At 52.6% G+C, this 20226-nt stretch overlaps 1 protein-coding gene across 5 annotated transcripts in view; it reads left to right on the forward strand.

Annotated features, from left to right (window-relative positions):
- RALY (RALY heterogeneous nuclear ribonucleoprotein) overlaps positions 1–16602 on the forward strand; it is a 115348-nt gene extending 98746 nt beyond the window's left edge. For 3 of the 5 annotated variants that reach the window (XM_085079580.1, XM_085079579.1, XM_085079581.1), the window contains 6 exons: positions 2275–2347; positions 8383–8430; positions 8710–8870; positions 9663–9776; positions 10753–10898; positions 14927–16602. In XM_085079580.1, the coding sequence (XP_084935706.1) occupies positions 2275–2347; positions 8383–8430; positions 8710–8870; positions 9663–9776; positions 10753–10898; positions 14927–14995 (611 nt within the window). In that variant the 3' untranslated portion in view covers positions 14996–16602. Of the gene's footprint in view, positions 1–2274; positions 2348–8382; positions 8431–8709; positions 8871–9662; positions 9777–10752; positions 10899–14663; positions 14713–14926 lie in introns of all 5 variants that reach the window. The other 2 variants (XM_085079582.1, XM_085079583.1) reach the window with 2 other exon arrangements.
- Positions 16603–20226: the final 3624 nt, after the last annotated feature.

The raw sequence follows: 20226 nt of genomic DNA on the forward strand, positions 1-20226 counted from the left end.
GAGCAGCAGGGACCAGCAAATGGAGCTGATTGTCCTTCTGCCCTGCTGGGCTCCCAGTGCCTCTCCCTTGGAGGGTGTTCCCCAGCCTGGAGCTGTCAGGAGCAGTGAGTGGCAGCTGGTGAGATGCATCCTGACAGCAGGAAGGGTTCACAAGCAGGGAGCTGCAGCTGAATAGGGCTGAGCTCTGGGCTCAGGGAAGGATTTATCCTTCCCTTTCCCTGCAGTGCCAGCAGCCTGGGTGGCTCAGCAGGCTCAGGACTGGGTGTGAAATGGCCCTGCTGGCAGCAGCTGGCCCTGGCCCTGCCCTGTGGCCACAGGCAGCCTTCTCAGCATTCAGGCTCAACATTGCTGCAGCTAGGCATGGGAGGGTGTAGGGAGGAAGGCAGCAAGGAGAGCACAGGCTCTGATGGGAAGGAGCCTCCAGAGGAGCCCTGGGTGCCATAGCTGAGCCACCACACCCCCTAACCCCACATTTGGTGTATGAGCTCAGAAAGAGGCTCAGCTCCAGCTTCAGCAGCAATGACCTCTCCTGACAGACCCTAAAAAGCAGCCCAAGGAATGGCACAGCAAGGCCCTGGGCACTGGGAGGATATCCATGCTCCTCTGGAGTCATGTCCTGCAGCCTGTGCTCCTCCTGCTCAGCTCATCCCAGCAGTGCTGCAGCCTCCTCGTGCTCAGGGGGCTTTTCCTGGTTAAGAACTCAGTCAGCAGAAGGTTCCTTTGGATCACTTTGAAGGCTCACTATTTTGATGGTGTGTCCACATTTCTCCTTAAAGTCTCTTCATGCAGCATGGAAGAGTTTTAAATGGCCTAAAAGTTGGTTGGATGCCCCATATGGTGCAGCTAGCTGAAAGCAAGAAAAAATTCTTCCCTGTGAGGGTGGGCAGGCCCTGGCACAGGGTGCCCAGAGCAGCTGTGGCTGTCCCTGGATCCCTGGCAGTGTCCAAGGCCAGGCTGGACAGGGCTTGGAGCAACCTGGGATAGTGGAAGGTATCCCTGACATGGCAGGGGTAGAGCTGGATGAGCTTCCAACCCAAACCATTCTGGGATCTTTTCTCCCATCACATCTCTGGTCCATCCCAGCACTGCTGTGGGGCACTGGGCTCATGGAGCTGCTGGAGGCACCCATGGGTGGGACACAGCCCCTGCTTCTCTGGGGGGCACCAGTTCCCTCAGGGCAGGTCAGGTCAGACCCCTGAGGACCAACACATCCAACAGGTGACCCATCTGGGAGGAAGAGTCTCCTGAGCCCATCCAGAAACACAGATGTGGTTCCTCCAAGCTCCTGGGGATCCCCTGCCTCACACCAGCTGATGCAGAGGGTTCTTGCCAACCCCATGGACTCAGCAGCTGGTCTTTCACTCCCTCACCTTCCACTATTCTGATTTTTAAAATATGTGGGGTTTTTAAAACAAACACTCCTTTCTCTTTATTCCTGCCCTTTCTGAGAGCCATGGTTACATGGTGGGCTTGGCATTGCTGGTCCACATGAGGAAATCCTGTCTTGCTCAGCTCAGATTTGACATGTCCAGGGGTGTGACACCTATTTATACACACAGCATCTGAAGAACCAAAAGAGTTTTGGGCTGATTGGAGGGAATTTGCTCTCCCCTGGACTCAGAACCAGAGCAGAGTCACTCACCTCTCTGAGCCCTGGCTCCACATCCTACACTGGATTGCTGTGCTCTCAGCAGCTCCATTAAATTGGCTGTGTCACTTTTTTCCACATCAGAAGCACATTTGGCACCAAGACCAAGGAGTGAAATTTCCTCAGGGGATTAGAGGAGCTCATTCTCCCCTCCCCTGGCAGAAGATGCTCCTCCAAGAGCAGCTGCAGGCACCCTGTGCAGTGTTCAGCACAGCCAAATCCCCAGCAGAGCCCAGCTGGCTCGTGCTGAGCATTCCCTGTGATTCCCGAGGGATCAGGGCTGCACTGTCACAGCATGCAGCAGCTTTGGGTGTTGCCTGTGCCTTGTCACCCTGAGTTCTCCTGAGAAGGCTGTCCTGGGTCTGTGGGTGTGGATTAGCCCATGTGCAGGGCACTGACTGCCCAGGGAATGGTGAGTGGCTCTGGGAAGGAAAAGGAGGAGCTTTGCCAAGTGCAAGGGTTTGTTCAGCTTCCTGTGGAGCCCCAAAGGTGCCAAGCAGGTGGGGCTGTGGGGGAACTCCTTTCTCTGCAGCAGGGCTGAGTGCCTGCAGCCCAGCTCTGTGCTCAGGGGTGCATGAGGGGGATCAGGATGTGCCCTGTGCCAGCTGCCTGTCCTTTCCTTGCAGACATCAACATGGCTGGGGAGCCCAAGCCCAACAGACCCAAAGGGCTGAAGAGAGCAGCCTCTGCCCTGTACAGGTGAGTGTTCCCCACAAACACTGGGGTCTCTGGGCTGCTGTTTGCCCTCCAGCACCCCCAAGCACTGCCCTGAGCCCCCTGGCCCTGGCCCCAGCAGCCTGGGCACTGCTGCACATCCAGAGCTTCTCCCAAGGGCTCCTTTCCTTGGCAGTGCCTCTCGGGGCTCAGCGAGAGGCAGCAGAGGCAGCTCCAGGGTTGTCCAGTGCTGTGGGAGATTTCCTGGGCATGATCCCACCTGGAGAGGCTGGACAAGGGTGGGCAGTGCCTGCTCTGACCACAGCAGAGCTCCTGGGAAGGGGCAGTGAGAGGAGAACTCCCCTGGAGCCAGACAGCAGGAGTGGCACAGAGGTGCTGAGAGTGGGGGGAAACAGAGATAGTTTAGGAAAAGAATGATTGTCAAAGGGAGAGAAGAAAGGAAGCCCTTGGGGTGACAAATGGAGGTGAAGCAAGGAGGTGGCCAGGGGAAGTCCCAGGGAGCAGTGAATGAGGGGACAAGGGAACAGGAAAGACATGGGGAGGTCTGTGGGAGATGGAGCTGCTGTACAGATATCAGTGAGTCCTCAGCATGAGAGAATTTATCGTGATTTCCACAAGAGGTGAAGATTCTCATTTAAGGCCCAGACTCTGGAGTCAAGGGAATGTGGGAGAAACTCATTGAGTTCTTGCTTCTGGTTGCAGAAAGGAAAACTTTAAAAGGTATTTCAAGAGTGCCCTGCAGGTTCAGGAGCCCAAACCCAAATAACAAAGTCCCCAAACGTGTTTTATTTAAAAATTGTCCTAATCTTGATGTCAGTCTCATGGTGAGGACACCAAGGCTCTGAGTCAGGAGTTGGAAGGTGTGAGGTTGGGAAAAAGAGACTAAAATCAGTATTGGGGTTATAGGTGGGTGTAGTAAAAGGGGAAATTGTGAGAGACCTGGAGATTTTTCCACAGAAAGAAGAAAAAAAGTGCAAGGGGTGAAGAGAACCCTGTGCTTCAGACTCAGCCATGGGTCTGAACAGCACTGGTGGGGCGTGGAATGGCAAATCTTGGTTAGAAGATGCAGCTGTGGCACAGCCAGACCCTCCCAGCACCCCAGGGCATCTCTGGGGACCTCCAGGAGCCTCTCAGCCCAGCTGCCCCTGTCCTTTCAGACCCATTTCCCCTCCCACCCTGGAGCTGTTGGGATCTTGCCCAGGACGTGGCTCTCTGCATTCCCAGGGGATTCCACCTGAGGGGACTGAGATGGGCACAGAGCTCACAGAAATGCTGCTGCTCAGCTGCACATGGGCTGCTCACGTGGGGCTGGGGCTATAACACAGCAGCTCCTTCCATACATCTTCACTAACGAGCTTTTCATTTACTGCTCACCCGTGCCTGGAGCACTAATCCCTTCCTCTGGAATGACCAATATTTCAGACTTCCAGACTGCTGAGAGAGATGTTTGCTCCCTCCCACAAATATGGATATGCTAAAATATGGGCCAGAGAGCTGCACTGCTCCGAGCTCCAGCAATATTTCATCCCAGACTGGCTGTCAGATTAAAACTTTGCCATCTGGACTGGCAGAACTTATGATATCTCCTGGAAAACAGGGAATGCAGGTTTGCAGCCAGCCGTGCTTACAGCTTCTCGAACCACCATCCATTTTTCTAAATGTTAGACTCCAACAATCACAGCACTGTAATTTATGGAAGTGCTGGGTTAAACACAGCAGAGGATTTTTCCAAAGGCTGGGCTTTGCTTTGCCTCACTCCAAGTCTGCATGGGAGGGTTGAGGGGAAGGCAAGGCAAGGGAAATTCATTTTGAGCACAGAGGAAGCAACATGACATTTTTACCTCTCCACCCATCCAGGAGGATTGTCTAGGTGTTTAATAGAAATCCCTGGGGATGTGGCCTCCATCCATGCCACCCAGCCTCGTGCCACCATCAGTTTTCCCAGGTGTTTCCCCACAAGGCACCTTCAGTTCATATCCAACCTTGCTGCCATCACTGCTCTCCCCACACTCTCTTGGATCCCTGGGCCTCCCTCCCTCCCTCTGGCACTTCCCAGAGCATCCCTTTGCACAGGGAAGTTCCCTGGATGCTCCTGCCTGTCCCCCTGGCCACTGCCCCCAAACATGCCCACAGTGCCAGTGGGGCTGGCTGGGCAGTGAGCTGCTGTCCCCATGTCCCCAGGGAGTCACTGCCTGCCTCTCCAAATCTGCCTTCTGGCAACACTTTTTGTGCCTGCCCAGCAAAAGTCTGGACAGGATTTCCTGGGGTATTTGGGGCCATGTTCAGGTTGGTAGCAGCAATCCCACCTTGCTGTGAGCTGGCTGGGCAGGGAAGGTGGCTCTGCCAGGGCCACTCTGGGCTTTTGGAGGCACAGACCCCTGCCCTTGCCTGCAGTGCTGGGGCTAAAGCTGCTTCATGGCCAGAAGGACAGAGAGGACAACCCAAGCAAGAGCTGCTGGGTGTCTGCAGCTCAGTGACCCCAGGAAGGGTCTCTGGAATGGTGACAGGGACAAAGCCCTGCTGGCTGACTGTCACAGCCAGGGAACACTGGCATCCATCCCCTGTCACAGAGCTGCTGTCAGCCCGTCCCCAAGCACCCCTCTGTGCTGGAGCAGTGACATCCCAGAGCCAAATCCACATGGACAGGGCTGAGAGCAGCCCTGGGGCAGAGGGGGAGGTGAGCAGTGATGTCCCAGCCTACAGCAGCACTTTGGGAATGCCAGCCTTCATTCCCGTTTCCCACTCTCCCGGCTCTTTGCAGGAGGATGGAATCTCACACAGGATCCCTGTTTGATCAATGCCACATTTTCCAAGCAGCTTCCCAGCAGGTCTGACTTTGCCTGCTGCAGTAATGCCATGACAGAAGGGTGGGAGCTGAGCTCAACGTGGCACTTGTGATTAGCAGTAATTAACACACAGATGCTCAAATGCACATTTGCTGTTCAGGCACAGGCTCAGAGCTGGCCCCACAAATGGGATGGAGAGGCAGCACATGCAAACCATCACCCTTCAATTATCAACAGTTGCATTTTGAACCTGTGAGTCAGTAATAAATGGTATTTGATTGCTGAGGAAGACAAAGCAGAAGCAATGCCTCAGGAGGTGGAAGTGTGGTGTTCCTTGAAGCCTTCCTGCTTCCCAGCTTCTCACTCTGATCATCCCTGCTTTGTTTTGAAAGGGTGCAATGCCACCAACTGATTGAAAAATGGCAAAAATTATTCCTGTACACCAAGACAGACCTGCCAGGCCACTGGGAAATGATCCCTCAGTCCCAGGATGGTTTGTCCTATGTGCAGGGAAATTTTCAGGATAAACCACCCACCCTAAGGCACTTCCTTTTAACAGCCTTTTTCCTGGATTCATCCTGGAAGAGCTGCTCTGTGCTCAAAGCCTAATTCCAGGGATGCTGCTGAAAGCATCCAGCCACTGCCAGGTGACCAGATTTACTAGTCTAGGAAAAGGCTTAAGACTTCACCTGAGCTTTTGGACTTCTCCATCCTTCTCCAGTTCCTCACCAACCTTCTCCAGATTGAATAACAGTTATTTGAGGCCAAGCCTCATCCTATTTGTGCTGGAGCCAAGCCCAGGAGCAGGGCAGAGGTGCCCAGATGCCTCAGGGCAGGGCCAGAGATGGAGATGGAGGTGCCCACCCCACCCAGGGCTCCGTTCCCAGTTCCCAGGTGCCAGGCTGTGCCCGGGACAGTGCAGGGCAGTGCTGTGTGCTGGGGCTGGAGCTGCAGCTCCTCTCCATGCCCGTGTCCCCATGGAGCTGCCCAAGTGCTGATCCCACATCTCTGCTGGGAGCAAAGGCTTGGAGGAGAAGCCAGCTCAGACCAGGAGTGGGAAAGTGATCAGAAGAAAGGAATTTGGGCATCTCAAAATTTGGCCAAACACCCCCAAGCTTTGTGTTGTTCATAAACAAATGCCCCAAAGCTGCCTCGTGGGCTCCAAGGCACAGGGAGCTTCCCAGCAAGAGCAAATCCCCATGGAGGGAGTTCTGCTGGGAATAAAGGCACTGCTGGTCCTACTTGGAGCCCTGGAGCTGCAGGCAGATGCCACTGTCCCCTCTTGCCTGGGACTGGGACACTGCTGGAGGGAGCCAGAGGCACTTCACCAGAGCCTGTCAGGATTGAAAATATTACAAAATTGCAGCAATTTTGTTCAAGTTGCATCTAAGGAGGGGGGAAAAATGAAGAGGTAGAGTCTGACAGTGTAACAGCATCCTACTTCAATTTTCTTTTCAAATGGGTTCCTATTTTGATGGTATTTTGTATTTATTGGATTCAAACAGAGCAGGAGTCAAACATCCTCAGTGATCAAAATAGATTGGCAGGCTGGGGGGAGCTGTTTTCTCGGAGAGTTTTTACATCTCCAGGTTTCACCCCAGGTTAGAATGAAAATCAAGTTTCCCATCGTGAAAAGCTCAGTGCAAGTGCCTTGTTTGTGCTGCCCATCCCCTCAGCCCCACAGACAGCTGGGTTCATCCCAACAGCTGTCCTGGCAGGAATTACCTTTCTTTTTCAGTTCAGAAAAGGGAATAAGTGAACACAGATCATGCAGAGGCTGGGACAGAGGCTGCAGGATATTCCTGTCTCCTCTGAGCCCAGCAGGAATGTTTGCTACAACTCGGGTCAGAAGGGGAGCACACCAGGGCTGAAAAGAATTTGGAATTCATCTGTGCTGAGACTGTCAGAAATGGCTATTTTCCACCATGCAGCGGAATCTGGAGGGGTTGTGGTGATAACACCTCCACAGTCACATCTCCCCACCCATCCCATCCCATCCCATCCCATCCCATCCCATCCCAGCCAGCCAGGAATGCCACGGGCAGCTCAGGGCTAAGGCCCAGCTTTATGAAATTCCCCCTTACTGAAGTCCCTGTGGCACAGCAGAATTGGGGCAGGAGGTGCAGCACAAGCCATCTCCTTGTCCTTAATGCTGGCCTCAGCTCCTCAGCCCCATGGCCCCAGAGTAGCCCCAAACCATCCACACAGGCTCAGGTCCCCCTGAGGCACAGGCTGGATCTCCACATGGTGCCACAGGCATCTGGGGAACCTATGGAGCATGGAAAAATCCTATTTAAAAGGCCAGCCAGTTACTGAAACCAACCCCTGGCTGGGAATAGTCCATAGTCCTGGCAGGAGGTGTCCTGAGTCCAGCCTGGACTTCCTGGTGCAAACCACACTTCCCAACCGACCATCCCAGTCAGCCACACATTTTTCTTGTCACTTCTGTCGAAGATGCAGGACACCAGATTTACTCTCAGCTACACATTTGGGTGCTCATCCTTCCCTCTCCCCATCCCCACTTCCTCCTGGCTGAGCCCTTCCCTCTCCCCCCATCACTCTCTCATTCTTCCCATTCTTTTCTTTTCATCAGCCACTTCAGACAGTTCCAGAAGGCAGGACAGACTTTGCTTCCTGGGGCTGCACTGACCATTCTGAAGATCATCAGCATCACTTCTGACTTAGAAGTGATTTCTGAGTTAGAAGTGAATTCTGTTAATTGAGCCTCAGCACACCAGGGAAGGGTGCTGTGTTCAGCTGGAGCAACTGATGCCAGTGTGTGGGGTCAAACCCCCTGGTTTGTGCTGCTGGAAAACCAGCTGCAGCAAGGGGGACAGTGTGTTACTGGTTCTCCAGGGAGTGGGGAATGCTCCGACTTTGGGTTAAAATGCAGCTCAAGTGTAAGAAAACAGGATGTGGGCATTGCCTGGCTGAGGGGAGAAAGATTTGAATTAATAAATATGCCCATAACTATCCCCTTCTTCCTGACTTCTCTCTCCAAAAATCTCCTTGCTGCTCCTTGAGATACCCAGATTAACCCTCCTCTGCCAACACCACCCTGTCCAGTGCCTTCAGCCCCCCAGATCTCCCTCCAGGGCTCAGCCCAGCTCCCTGCAGCCAGGAGTGTCCATGCCGTGCTGGATGAGAGTCCCTTATGAAGGGGATCACTTTATTAATCCTTGCTGGCCCTGGGGGTGCTCGGCAGGCAGGAGGGAGCAGTGATAATGAATCACCAGCACTAATTAACCCGTGGTGTCCCGACTGTCTCTGCAGTGGCTACGACTTCGATTATGACTATTACAGAGACGACTTCTACGACAGGTGAGGGGCTGTGTGGGGCAGGGAGGGATTTGGGGGACAGGGAGGGATTTGGGGACACGGAGGGATTTGGGGGCCAGGGAGGGATTTGTGGGCAAGGAGGGATTTGGGGGCAGGGAGGGATTTGGGGGCAGGGAGGGATTTGTGGGCAGGGAGGGATTTGGGGGGGCAGGGGGTGCAGCCCAGCCTGTGGGGTGGTATCCAGGAGCTCTGCAGGGCTCAGGCTGGGTCACCCCAGGGCAGAGCTGCCCCAGCCCCACCTCCTCCCCTGCCCTCCGTCAGGATTTTCGAGTACCGGGGCCGGGTGTCGCCGGTGCCGCGGGTGGTGCCGGTGAAGCGGCCCAGGGTCACCATCCCGCTGGTGCGGCGCGTCAAAGCCTCGCTGCCCGTCAAGCTCTTCGCCAGGTCGGCTGCTATCGCCAACAGCTCGGCCAAGATCAAGTGTGAGTATTGTGCCCGGCCTGGGCACACCTTGGGGCACAGGTGATGCCTTGACCAGCTTACCTACAACAGACGCTAGACAGAGTTACAAGTTACAAAAAGCAGTTCTATGTACTGAAGGCCATCAGGTGCATTCAGGGCACTCACAGCCCACCCAGGGGCTACACCCAAAATGGACAGTGGGTCACGAGTTTCTCATACTTGATATGTTCTGTCCATTTGCATACTGGGGGTTAAACCTCCAATTACAGCTTCAGGTAATGAAGTCAATTACTCCACGTTTGCTCCCCCAATTCACTGTTGTTTACTTATCTAGGGGCCTGAGACAGTGAGGTGTCCTTGAGTTTCAGTCTTAGAGAGGAATTGTTTTGTCTAAAAATGAGAGAACAGCAGCTTAGCCCCTGTGGAGTCTAGAGTTATGCACTAAAGAATTACAGGATTACAGATACGTGAAAACTGTAGAAGCTAAAATCCTAAGGCATCACAGGGATCCCAGCAAGCCCTCTGAAACCCCAAACATCTGGAAAGAACAGCCCAAGCTGCAGGGGTGCAACTGGGGAAGGTACAGGTGCAGCCTGAGTGTGCCAAAGCCTGGGGTCAGCCTGGCTGCACACAGCACCCACAGGCTTTTTGGGAGCAGCCCCCCAGCTTCCCTGCCAGTTTCCAGCCTGAGGTTCCTCCGTGTTTTTTCTGCCTGCTCAAGGAGGTGCCCTGGGCCAGGTGTGGGGTGGGGCTGCTCCAGGATGCTCTGCAGGGCACTGAGTGCCTTCCTTTCCTCCTTTCCTCCCTCCAAGTGAAGAGCAGTGAGCTGCAGACAATCAAAACCGAGCTGACACAGATCAAATCCAACATTGATGCTCTCCTGGGCCGGCTGGAGCAGATTGCTGAGGAACAGAAGCTGTCTGCAGGTCAGTGGGCTGTGGGAATGCCTCGGGGCTGGCCGTGTGCATCACAACTTCCTCCAGGCTCTGACAGGGAAGTGTCAACCCCCAGGCTCCAGGGTAGAATCAGACACCAAAATTACACACCAAAGTTCCTGAAATTATCAAGCTGGGATTTAAAATGAGGAGGTTTTTTTCCCTTTTGTCATATAGTTTGTATTTTTTTAGCTTGCTTCTTTGTTCTATTATTCTATTCTATTTTACTCTATCCTATCCTATCCCATCCTATCCTATCCTATCCTATCCTATCCTATCCTATCCTATCCTATCCTTTTTTGTTCTGTTCCATTCTGTCTTTACTCTATTCTATTCTATTCTGTTCCATTCTGTTCTGTCTGTTCTATCCTATCCCTACCCCTATCCCTATCCCTATCCCATCCCTGTCCCTATCCTATCCTATCCTATCCTATCCTATCCTATCCTATCCTATCCTATCCTATCCATCTTCTATCCTATCCTATCCTATCCTATCCTATCCTATCCTATCCTATCCTATCCTATCCTATCCTATCCTATCCTATCCTATCCTATATCCTATCCTATCCCTATCCCTATCCTATCCTATCCTATCCTATCCTATCCTATCCTATCCTATCCTATCCTATCCTATCCTATCCTATCCTATCCTATCCTATCCATCTTATATCCTATCCTATCCTATCCTATCCTATCCTATCCTATCCTATCCTATATCCTATCCTATCCCTATCCCTATCCCTATCCCTGTCCCATCCCTGTCCCTATCCTCTCCTGCCAGGCTCCCACAGTCCCGCTGGGGGACGTAGAACCATCTCTGCCCTCTGCATGGTGTCCCAGGCCATTCCCTCCAAGCCAGCAAACTGCCCAGTTCCCAGCAGGACCCCTTTCCATGGCTGTCATTGCCCCAGCTGTGGGGTCAGGCTCTGGCCCCGCGCCCAGCCCTGACCCGCTGTTGCTCCCGCAGAGGCGCGGAAGAAGGCGGAGAGCAGCAAGAGTGAGGTGTCCCAGGAGGACACGGCGTCCGAGGCTGAGGCCAACGCCGAGGAGCCACTCAACGGGGATGAGGGCGAGGAGGAGGGGCTGGCACGGGATGAGTGTGAAGAGGAACTGGTAAGAGAGCCTGGATAATCCATGCCTGCAGCAAAGGAGTTTGGTCATGGACCACAGCTTTACTGGAACTTGCTAAATCCCCAGGAAAAGTTGTTCTTCCTTCCTCCAGGGAAATAGCTTTATTTAAATCTGATTGTTGTTCACAGCTTGTTCTTCCAAACTGCCCTGCTGCCTGCAGAAGCATTGCCCATTCAAACACGTGGATATGTTGAAAAAAATAGTTGGCTCTTGAAGTTCAGATCACATTTATCCTTGATTTCACAACTGGGAGTGGTTTAAACCAAGCTGCTCTGCTGAAAAGTAATTCTTAAATGGATTTAAACACAATGCAAAGACAGGCCATGTTAGATGAGCTGCATTTGCAGTGCCCTTGCACCTGACCAGACATCCACAGAGTCACAGGAGGCTTTGGATTGGAAGGAACCTTAGAGAACTTCTCATTCCACCCCTGCCATGGTCAGGGACACCTTCCACTGTCCCAGGTTGCTCCAAGCCCTGTCCAACCTGGCCTTGGACACTTCCAGGGATCCAGGGGCAGCCACAGCTTCTCTGGGCACCCTGTGCCAGGGCCTGCCCACCCTCACAGGGGGGAATTTCTCCCCAGTATGCCATCTAACCCTGCCCCCTCTCAGTGTGAAGCCATTCCCCCTTGTCCTGTCACTGCAGGCCCTTGCCCAAAGTCCCTCTCCAGAGTGACTTGTCCCATGGCACAAACCAAGGTCTGACCAAGCCAGGGCATTCCCAGAGAGGGCAGCACCAGCACAGCTGATGTCAGCACACATCAGCCCCTCTGCTGTCAGTCCTGCCCCAAATAGGGGTGAACCCAGTGACAAATGTGTGCATTTGGGTGGGAGCTCTGTGCTGGGGTACAGTGCAGGTCACTGTTACCACTGGCAGCACTCTCATCTATCCCAAACTTTGCTCCAGATCCAGAGGCAACAGGACTCTGGGATGGAAGGACATGACCTGAGTGGCCCCTGGAACAGCCCCACTCCCTCCCCAGCCCAGCACTGGTGACAGCAGAAGTGAGGATGAAGCTCAGCATCCCTTTCCTCTCCTCTCCTCACCCCCCATCCCTGCAACGACCACACTGCACATCCACAGCACTTCGCATGGCCAAAAAGCTCTTCCAGCTCCAAACCCTTCCCAGCTGCTTTGTGTTCTCCTGCTCTGTCCTGCTTGAGCCATGATGGATGAGGGCTCTAAATGAGGTCCTTCAGCTGTTTCAAGTGTGGGTCCTCGTGGCTGAAGTCCATCAGCCCTGCCAAGTCTGGGGGCAGCTGCTTGAGGAGAGACATCATAGCAGTCACTGGGAAGAAGAAAGGCACAAGCTCTGTGTCAGGAAAAGGAAGGCCAAGTTTGAATTACATCAAGGGAAACAGATGGTAGAAATTAGGGGGAAACTTGCTGATGTTAATGATGATAAAGCAGCAAACAGCCTGTCAACAAAAAATGTGCATTTCTCTGCCACTGCTGGGGTAAACAAAAAACAGTGGAGAGACATCTGGCAAGGGTTTGGGACGAGCAGGTCTTCATTAAGAGGAGATTAACATTTCAGCTCACTTACATCTCTTTTTTTTTGTAACTCCCTGGTCCTGATGTGGCATCAAGACCAGAAATATTTCACTGCCAGCTTCAGACAGGCTCCCAATTTCTCTGCATGGTCAGGTCAGGGTGTGCAGGTTGTCTGCAGGGAGCTTTTCACACCCTGCAAGGCAGCTCAGCAAAACCAGTCTCAGTATTTCTCCTGACCTTACAACTCTAAGCAGTTCTGAAGTCTTCCCAGTTCCTGGGGAGTGATTCCTTTATCCCACATCTCTCTGGCTCACACACACCACTGAGGCCATCACACCATCATGGTGTGGCACCCAAATGGGGTCCTTAAAATCCCTCTGGCTCTGTGGAGCAGGGGAGTGGCAGGGGAAGAGTCAGAGGTCACTCAGAGAGCTGGTGGAGCTTATTGGGTTCTAAGCCATAAATTTGGGTATGGAAGATATTTAGTAAGTGCAGTTGGATTGGTGGTGAGTACTATTTACTACACTTAGTATGGGATACAAACATTATTGTGTACATGCCTTAAATGTCACATGTGTGAAAGAAATGTCACCTGCCAGCCCCTCCATACCTGGTGGCAGCTGAGGGATCTCTTGAGGGACATCCCTGCTCAAGGGGAGATCCCTGCACACAGTTTTGAAGGGAGAGCTAACGGAATCCTGATGTGATCAGATATTCTCAACACACAGTGGTTGATCATAGATTTTCCTCTGTTTTCATGCAGTTTTGGTCATTTGTCTGCATCCAAACTGGGGTTTGGGGTTGGTGCTGGGTGCTCTCTGAAAGTCTCACACAGCTGGAGTCCAGATGTCCTTGGCCTCCAGAGCAGTCTCCCATGGGATTTTGCCAAGCAGATCCCTAACAACCCAAAATCTACTCTCTGAAATTCAGGGATTTGATCCTGCTCTTGATCTTGGTCACTTCTCTGGACACTCAGGTTCACAGTTCCATGGGCTCTGCAGCCAAGACTTCTCTCCACCTTCCCATCCCTGACCAGGTGTTCCTTGGCCATCAGCCCAGAGTCAGGAAGTTATTCCTGACACTCTCCAGAAATCTCCTGTTCCTTGCTCCAGCTCTGCTTCCCCCCAGATTCCAGGGTGGTGGAGGTCTCCCCAAGGGCCTCCTGCAGCTCTCCAGAGGAGACTATGCCAGTGGGGTGCAGGAGATGCCTGCTGTGGTGTCACCCATGTTGGGCTGTCCCTGATGCTCTCCCACAGGCTCTCAGCTGACTCTGACCTGTTCCAAGGCAAACCCTGTCCAGCTGGGCTCTTCCCTTGCCCACAGCAAGGCCACCTCTCCTGGCTTTCAGGCAGAGCCTGTTCCCTTGGAGTCCCTTGTGTCCCCTGCAGACAACTTGTGGATCCATTTCCAACTCTGAAATACTCACCCTGTGCAGGAGGTCAAACACCACTGCTGAGCACCTCATTCTCCCAATGATGCTGCACTGCACAACAGCTCCTGGAGGAAATTCCACAGGGAACCATAAAGGCTGGAAAAGACTTCCAAGACCATCAAGCATGCCATGATTTCCAAACCCCATGCATGGGGAGCAATTCAGCACCATTATTGAGGCCTTAGGATTGATGAATCAGTGTTACCATCCTGGATGATGAGTTCTGCTGCAGACTGGGATCAGTTCCTGTGCTCAGCAGCAGAATAAGGACACTGATTTGCCACTGTGGACTGATGCACCTTGGCATCACTGGGCAATTCCAGGGAACAAGAGACAGGATGAGAGGAAATGGCCTCAAGCTGTGCTAGGGAAGGTTTAGATTGGAGATTGGGGAAATTCCTTCCCTGAAAGGGTGCTCAGATATTGGAACAGGTTGCCCAAGGAAGTGAGCATGGAGATGCTGGGTTAATGGTTGAACTTGATGATCTTGGAAGTCTTTTCCAATCTGAATGATTCTGATTCTATTTCTTCCAAGTCCGAGAGGGAATTACACATCCCAGGTCTGTTTGGCAGAGCCATTTCAGAATAAGGAGACAGAGGAAATTTGTGGTTTTGCCTGGGAGTCTTCTGTGCCAGAAAGCATAGCCCTGGCCCCTGGTGTCCATACCAGGGGTGGTTTGTAACTCCTCCATCCCACTGAGCACCCTGACACTGCTGTCCCACACCAGGGGAGCAGCTGGTGACCACAGCAAGGTGTCACAGCATGCCAGGCAGGGCAGGAGGGGCACAGGGTGACTGTGGTTCCCTTTTCCCTGCAGGAGAACAGCCATTACACAGATATGGAGGATGCCAGACTACAGTAACCAGGTACAGCCCCTGCACTGCTGGTTCTGAGCCAGAGCTCTCGTGCTGGGCATGTTGGGCTGGGGGGTTCCTGCTTCAGAAGCTGATCCTCTGTGTTTTCCTAGCAATGGAGCCTGGCTGCTCAGCAGGATCACTGGCCAGCCCCTCACCCCTTTCCTGAATGAGAAATCCCTGGGGTTCAAGGACAGTGCTGTAACTCCCCCTTCTCTCCTTGCAGCCCACCCAGAGCAGCTGTGAGCAGCAGTGTGAGGAGAGCACGAGGCTAAACCCTGTCCTGGCACGTTGAGCAAGACAAGCTGAATGGAAGTGCTGCTGTCATCTCTACCTGGCATTCAAAGGAGAAACATGGCCCGACATCTTCCATCCATCTGTAAAGCAAAGGCAAAGAAAACTCATCCTCCCAGCGGATCCCCACCACCCCTGCCATGGATTCGGAGCTCTGCAGCCAGCGGAGGCAGGAGCCAGACCTGCACAGCCCAGAGCCACCACAGAGAGAGCCACCAGGAGAGCAGGTGTGTCCCCAAGGGAGCCAGAGGTGTGCCAGAGCTGCTTGCAGGACAGCAGGGAGAACTCAGCCCAGCCTAATAAAGACATTTTTCCTGTGTGAGGTGAGAGCCAGAGCATTTCCTGAGGGAAAAGTACTGTCTCAGTTTGGACTATTTGTGTTCTCGTGCTGAAGATCCTGCCGAGTCAGAGGGTGTGGGGTGAGCTGTCCTCCAGAACAGCCACCTCCTGTCACATCTGTTGTGCCCCACGAGCTGCTGTGTGTCCATGGTCACTTCCAGGCGTAAGGGAAGTGGAGCAGGTGCTGTGCTCTGGGAAGCTGCTTGAAGAGGGAAGGGAAGAGGAAGCTGCAGGAAAGCAAGTGATCCAAGCAGGAAAACCAAGCATATGTTCCCGTCAGTGGTTTGGTGCCCTCATTCTCCACTGTGGAAAGGCTGAGCAAGTCCCTGCAGTGTGAGGGGTGTGAGCAGGCGTGGATGAGACCCTTTCCTTGCACCAGCTGCTCCCTGGAAGGGATGTGGAGCACCCAGTCCTGCAGCCTGGAGCCAGAGACATCAGCCCCTTCTTTCCCTGGCTGCCCACATCTCCTGCCCAGCCAGGACACATCGGGAGAGCGGCGCGACAGCTCCTGCTCCTGCCTGAGCTCCATCCCTGGGGTGACAGCGTGCCCAGGCCTGGGGACAGGGAATCCCCCGAGCACCATGCATGTGGGTGTGCCAGCACCTCCCCTGCTCCCCAGATTCCAGCTGCTTTTGCCCCCTGCCCCGTGCTGTGAGCAGAGGGCTCAGCGTGGGACCCCCTGCACCTGAGAGGCCTCAGCCCTTCTCCTCCTCGTTCCTCCTGCCGGGCCTTGTCCCGTTTTCCCGGGGCAGGTGGGACTGAAACTCACACAGCACTTTATTCAGACCTGGTGTGTCCTGCCCACCCCTTTTCCCTCCAGAACACACACAGCAGTGCTTGGAACCCAGAGCGGTGTCCACAGCTTCCCTTGGCCAGTCCCTCCCACACAGCACCTGGCCCCGGGTGGTCCCGAGTGCTCCAGCCTCATCCACGGCATCTCTTGGAAGGGTGAAGGGCAATCAGCTCCAGGGGTGACACTTCCCTGCCCCTGGGGCCACCCTGGAGCGCACATGGCTCTTGAAGCACAAAGTTTTCTTTGCATTTCTTAGTTTGGGCTGCTTGAGGAGGGCTTGAAGGGAGACCTGTGCTTCCCCCCTGCCCGGTTCCTGTGCACTGTCTGCACTGTGTTGTCCTGAGCCGTTGTAGAGCTGTTCTCCAGGCCTGGAGAGATGAGCTGCAGGTTTGGCTATGAACTGACTGTGATGCTGATGTTTGGGAGAGAGATGACCTTGTACATACAATCCTGTATAATAAAAGAAAGAAATCTAATTTGCTTCCCCTTTCTTCTCTCTCTGCCATACTCACAGACTTGTTTCTTCTATTTCAAGCAAGTCTTTTTTCTGTGTCCAAGCCTCAGCTCTGCCCACAGGATTTGCTTTCTCTTGCACAAGATATATCCCACTGGGCTGAGGAAAACATCAGTGCTCACAGGGGCTCTGGGATTTTCCCCTGGAGGCTTGGAAACTCCTTGATGCAGGGGACAAATGCAGGCATGTAATCTCTGGACTTTGCACTGGTCCAGCTCATAACAGACTGGAAAAATTTGGCTGCTTTTCCGGTTTGCATAAGCCAGCAGTGCTAAAAACCCTTCCTTAGGCACAGCGTTGCTGTGGATGGCACCAGAGTGGTGTCAGGATGGACCAGTGACCACATGGGGAGAATCTCAGAATCCCAGAATGGTTTGGGTTGGAAGGGACCTTAAAATTCATCTCATTCCACCCCTGCCATGGGCAGGGACATCTTTTACTGTCCCAGGTTGCTCCAAACCCCATCCAGCCTGGATGGGTTCTTTCTCTTTGTGACTGAGCCACCATCCAGCACTGGAGGGCAAAGCTGCTGATTGCAGCTGTTCATGGTGAGTCTGAGGTGTTTGGACATCCATCCCTCCATCCCTCCCTCCATCCATCCACCTGCCCATCCATCCCTCCATCCTGCCACCAGTCACCCATTCCCATCAAGGTGACAAAAGCAGCAGCATCAGTCTAATGGCTGCATGTCTTCGTGGATGGAAGGAAGAACAAGGGGGAAAAAACCCAACTCCCTCTGCTCTTGGCTGTGGGTTGGGCCTCAAGGAGATGAGTTCTGGGGTTTTGGTGCTGACTGAGGTCTGACCATGCAGAGAACCCCCAGAGAGGTGAGGTGGGAAATGGACACACCCTGACCCCTTTCATTCACCCTTTGGGCCATAAAGCAGCTGCAAAGCTCCCTGCTGGCTCCACAGGTCCTTCAGGAGAGGAGTGGGGCACAGGAGGGATCAGCCAGGCCCACTGAGGTTGGAAAAGCCCTCTAAGGCCATCCAGTTCAACTGCCCCCAGCTCTGCCAAGGCCACCACTGCCCCATGTCCCCAAGTGCCACACCAAGTCTTCTAAATCCCTCCAGGGATGGAGACTCCACCACTGCCCTGGGCAGTTGTTCCAATGCCTGCCCACCCTTTCAGTGAAATAATCTTCCCCAATATCCATTCTAAACCTTCCCTGGCACAACTTGAGGCCATTTCCTCTCATCCTGTCACTTGTTACCTGGGAAAAGAGACTAACCCCCACCCACATCCCATAAAGGACAGAGATTCTCCTTAGCCCTACTTTCGTTGCTGATGTATTTACAACAGCATTTTTATTCTCTTTTATGGCAGTTGCCAGATTAAGTTCAAATTGAGCTTTGACTCTTCTTCTTTTCTCCCTGCATAAACCCATGACACCCTTGTAGTCATCCTAAATTGCCTCCCTGTTCTTCCAAAAGTCAAAAACTCTTTTTTCCTCAGTTCCAAAAAAAGTTCAGCCAAGCCAGTTTTGTTCCCCACCTCATCTTTTGGCACACAGGGACAGCCAGCTCCTGGGCGTTTAAGGTTGTCCTGGCTAACAGAACCATGTGTGGTCTTCCCCGAGGCCCTTTAAATACCCATGACACAAAGAGATGTGTCAGATCCCATTAGCTCTTGAATGAATGTAAAGGGTCCCACCCTATAAGCAACCAACCTCCTTTTCCATGGTTCAGTGTCCCCACAGAGTCACTCCCTGTAAATTATCCCTGCCCTGCTGGGATGTGGGAACGCAAGGGTTGGGCCAGTCCATTCTACCCAGAACCCCAGAGGCAGCAATTAATTCAACATCTGCATTTTCTGAAGAAAAATGAGCATTATAAACTGAGCAGCTCAACTGAACATACACAGTTTTCATGGTGTGAGCTTGAAAAAAAAAATAAAGCCTTTGTTAAAGGCTTTCCCCACCACCCACAGAGGTAAAGTCTCATTACCAAGTGTTCTGGACCTCACCTGGCTTCTCACTTGTGCTGCTCTGTTTGCTGCCATCCCATCAGTGGTCTTGGTTAGAAACAACCCCAAAGTCTCAGTCCCTGCTGCCTTGCCTGCACCTCTGCAAAGGAAACAGGAATGTCTGAGGCTGCTGACACAATTTGGGTTAGATGGGATGTGATGGGATGGGATTGGGATGTGCAGGCAGCTTTGGTGCTCTGGTTTTCCCATGCTGGCCTGGGCAGTCAACAGAGGTTACTCCAGTCCCAAATGCTCTTCCCATGTGCTTCTGGACACAGACAAACTATCACTGAGCCCAAAATGCCTGCAATCGTGCTTTCAGTCTGAGTCAGGAGATACAACAAAACCCCCACTCACTCTAGTAACTCCCATTAACTTTGATGAGCATCACAGTTACAGGCTGTGCAGCACACAAGAAACATTTCATGTCATACCTAGGTGCATGTTTATGTAGAGTTCGTCTATATCCACCTATGTTGAATCACCAACAGGAGAAGCAGTGTTCAGGCTTTTTCTAAAAGACTGGCTGAATGGCCTCTGGAGGCACTTCCCTGTCTTCATCACCGAAACAGATAAAATAGTGAAAGAGCTAAAATAATGACTAAAAAGCAGCTAAAACAATGGAAGAGCTGAAAACACCAAACTTCTTAGCCCAGGGGCTGGAGCTAGGTGAGGTCCCTTGAAAGCAAAGGCTTGTCCAGGTGAGATAATGTGTGTTAAAGCTCAGCACCAACCCTTGAACCTGTTTCTGTTTAGGAGGAAGATATTTTCATGTAGTATCTTTTTTCAAAAGCCTATTTCCTTCTGTCATGAAATCAACTGATCAGCTCAGAGGAACCTTTCTGCTCCCTCAGCTCCTGGCATTTGAGGGAAAGGACACATGGAACTGTGCTCCTTTCTCTGCCATAGGATTTTACTGTTCATCCAAAATCCTTTCAGCTATTAACCCAACACCAAGGTGGAGCAGCACCTGGAAGCAGAGCAAGCTGTGAACTGCCAAATGTTCATATATGCAGAGAGCAGAATGAGGGGCAGAGCCAGACAGGTACAGCCTAATCCTGGCTGATCCCACAGACACTGAAAGGAATCCAAACCTCTACAGACTCCAGAGAGCTCATTTGCACTGCTGGAAAAACCTAGGAAATGCTTTCACCAGGACAGGTTTGTCCTGATGCCCCTGTCTGTCACCTGGGTCCTCTAGAGCAACAAGGCACTGACCTTTACCATGGCAGGAACAATCAAGAAACAGAAAATCCAGCAATTCTTTTAGGAGTTGGTGTGGCTTTGAAATTTTGTGTCCATCCAGGCTGAAGCTGAACTAGTAAATTCCTGTACAGCTGCTGTTTTCTGATCAACTTCTGTGCTCAATTCCTTCTCAAAGCTTGGCCTCTCACCTTCTTGGATACTGTCAGTAATCTGAAATAAACCTCGAGGGAAAAACTGAGCAGAGAGCTGGAGAAATGTTATTTAAAACATGAACAGAAAAATTCTGATGATTTTAAGGTGTCAGCATCACACTCAACTTCCCATTTTCTTGACTTTTGGGAACTTCCTGCTCTTTCTATTCTGTACCTCCCCCACTAGCCACCACCACTGGCCTTTTCACCTGATTACAGCTCAA

Source organism: Lichenostomus cassidix, chromosome 20 (assembly GCF_008360975.1).
Source record: "Lichenostomus cassidix isolate B80296 chromosome 20, HeHo_3.0, whole genome shotgun sequence".
NCBI classification, from domain to species: Eukaryota; Metazoa; Chordata; class Aves; order Passeriformes; family Meliphagidae; genus Lichenostomus; species Lichenostomus cassidix.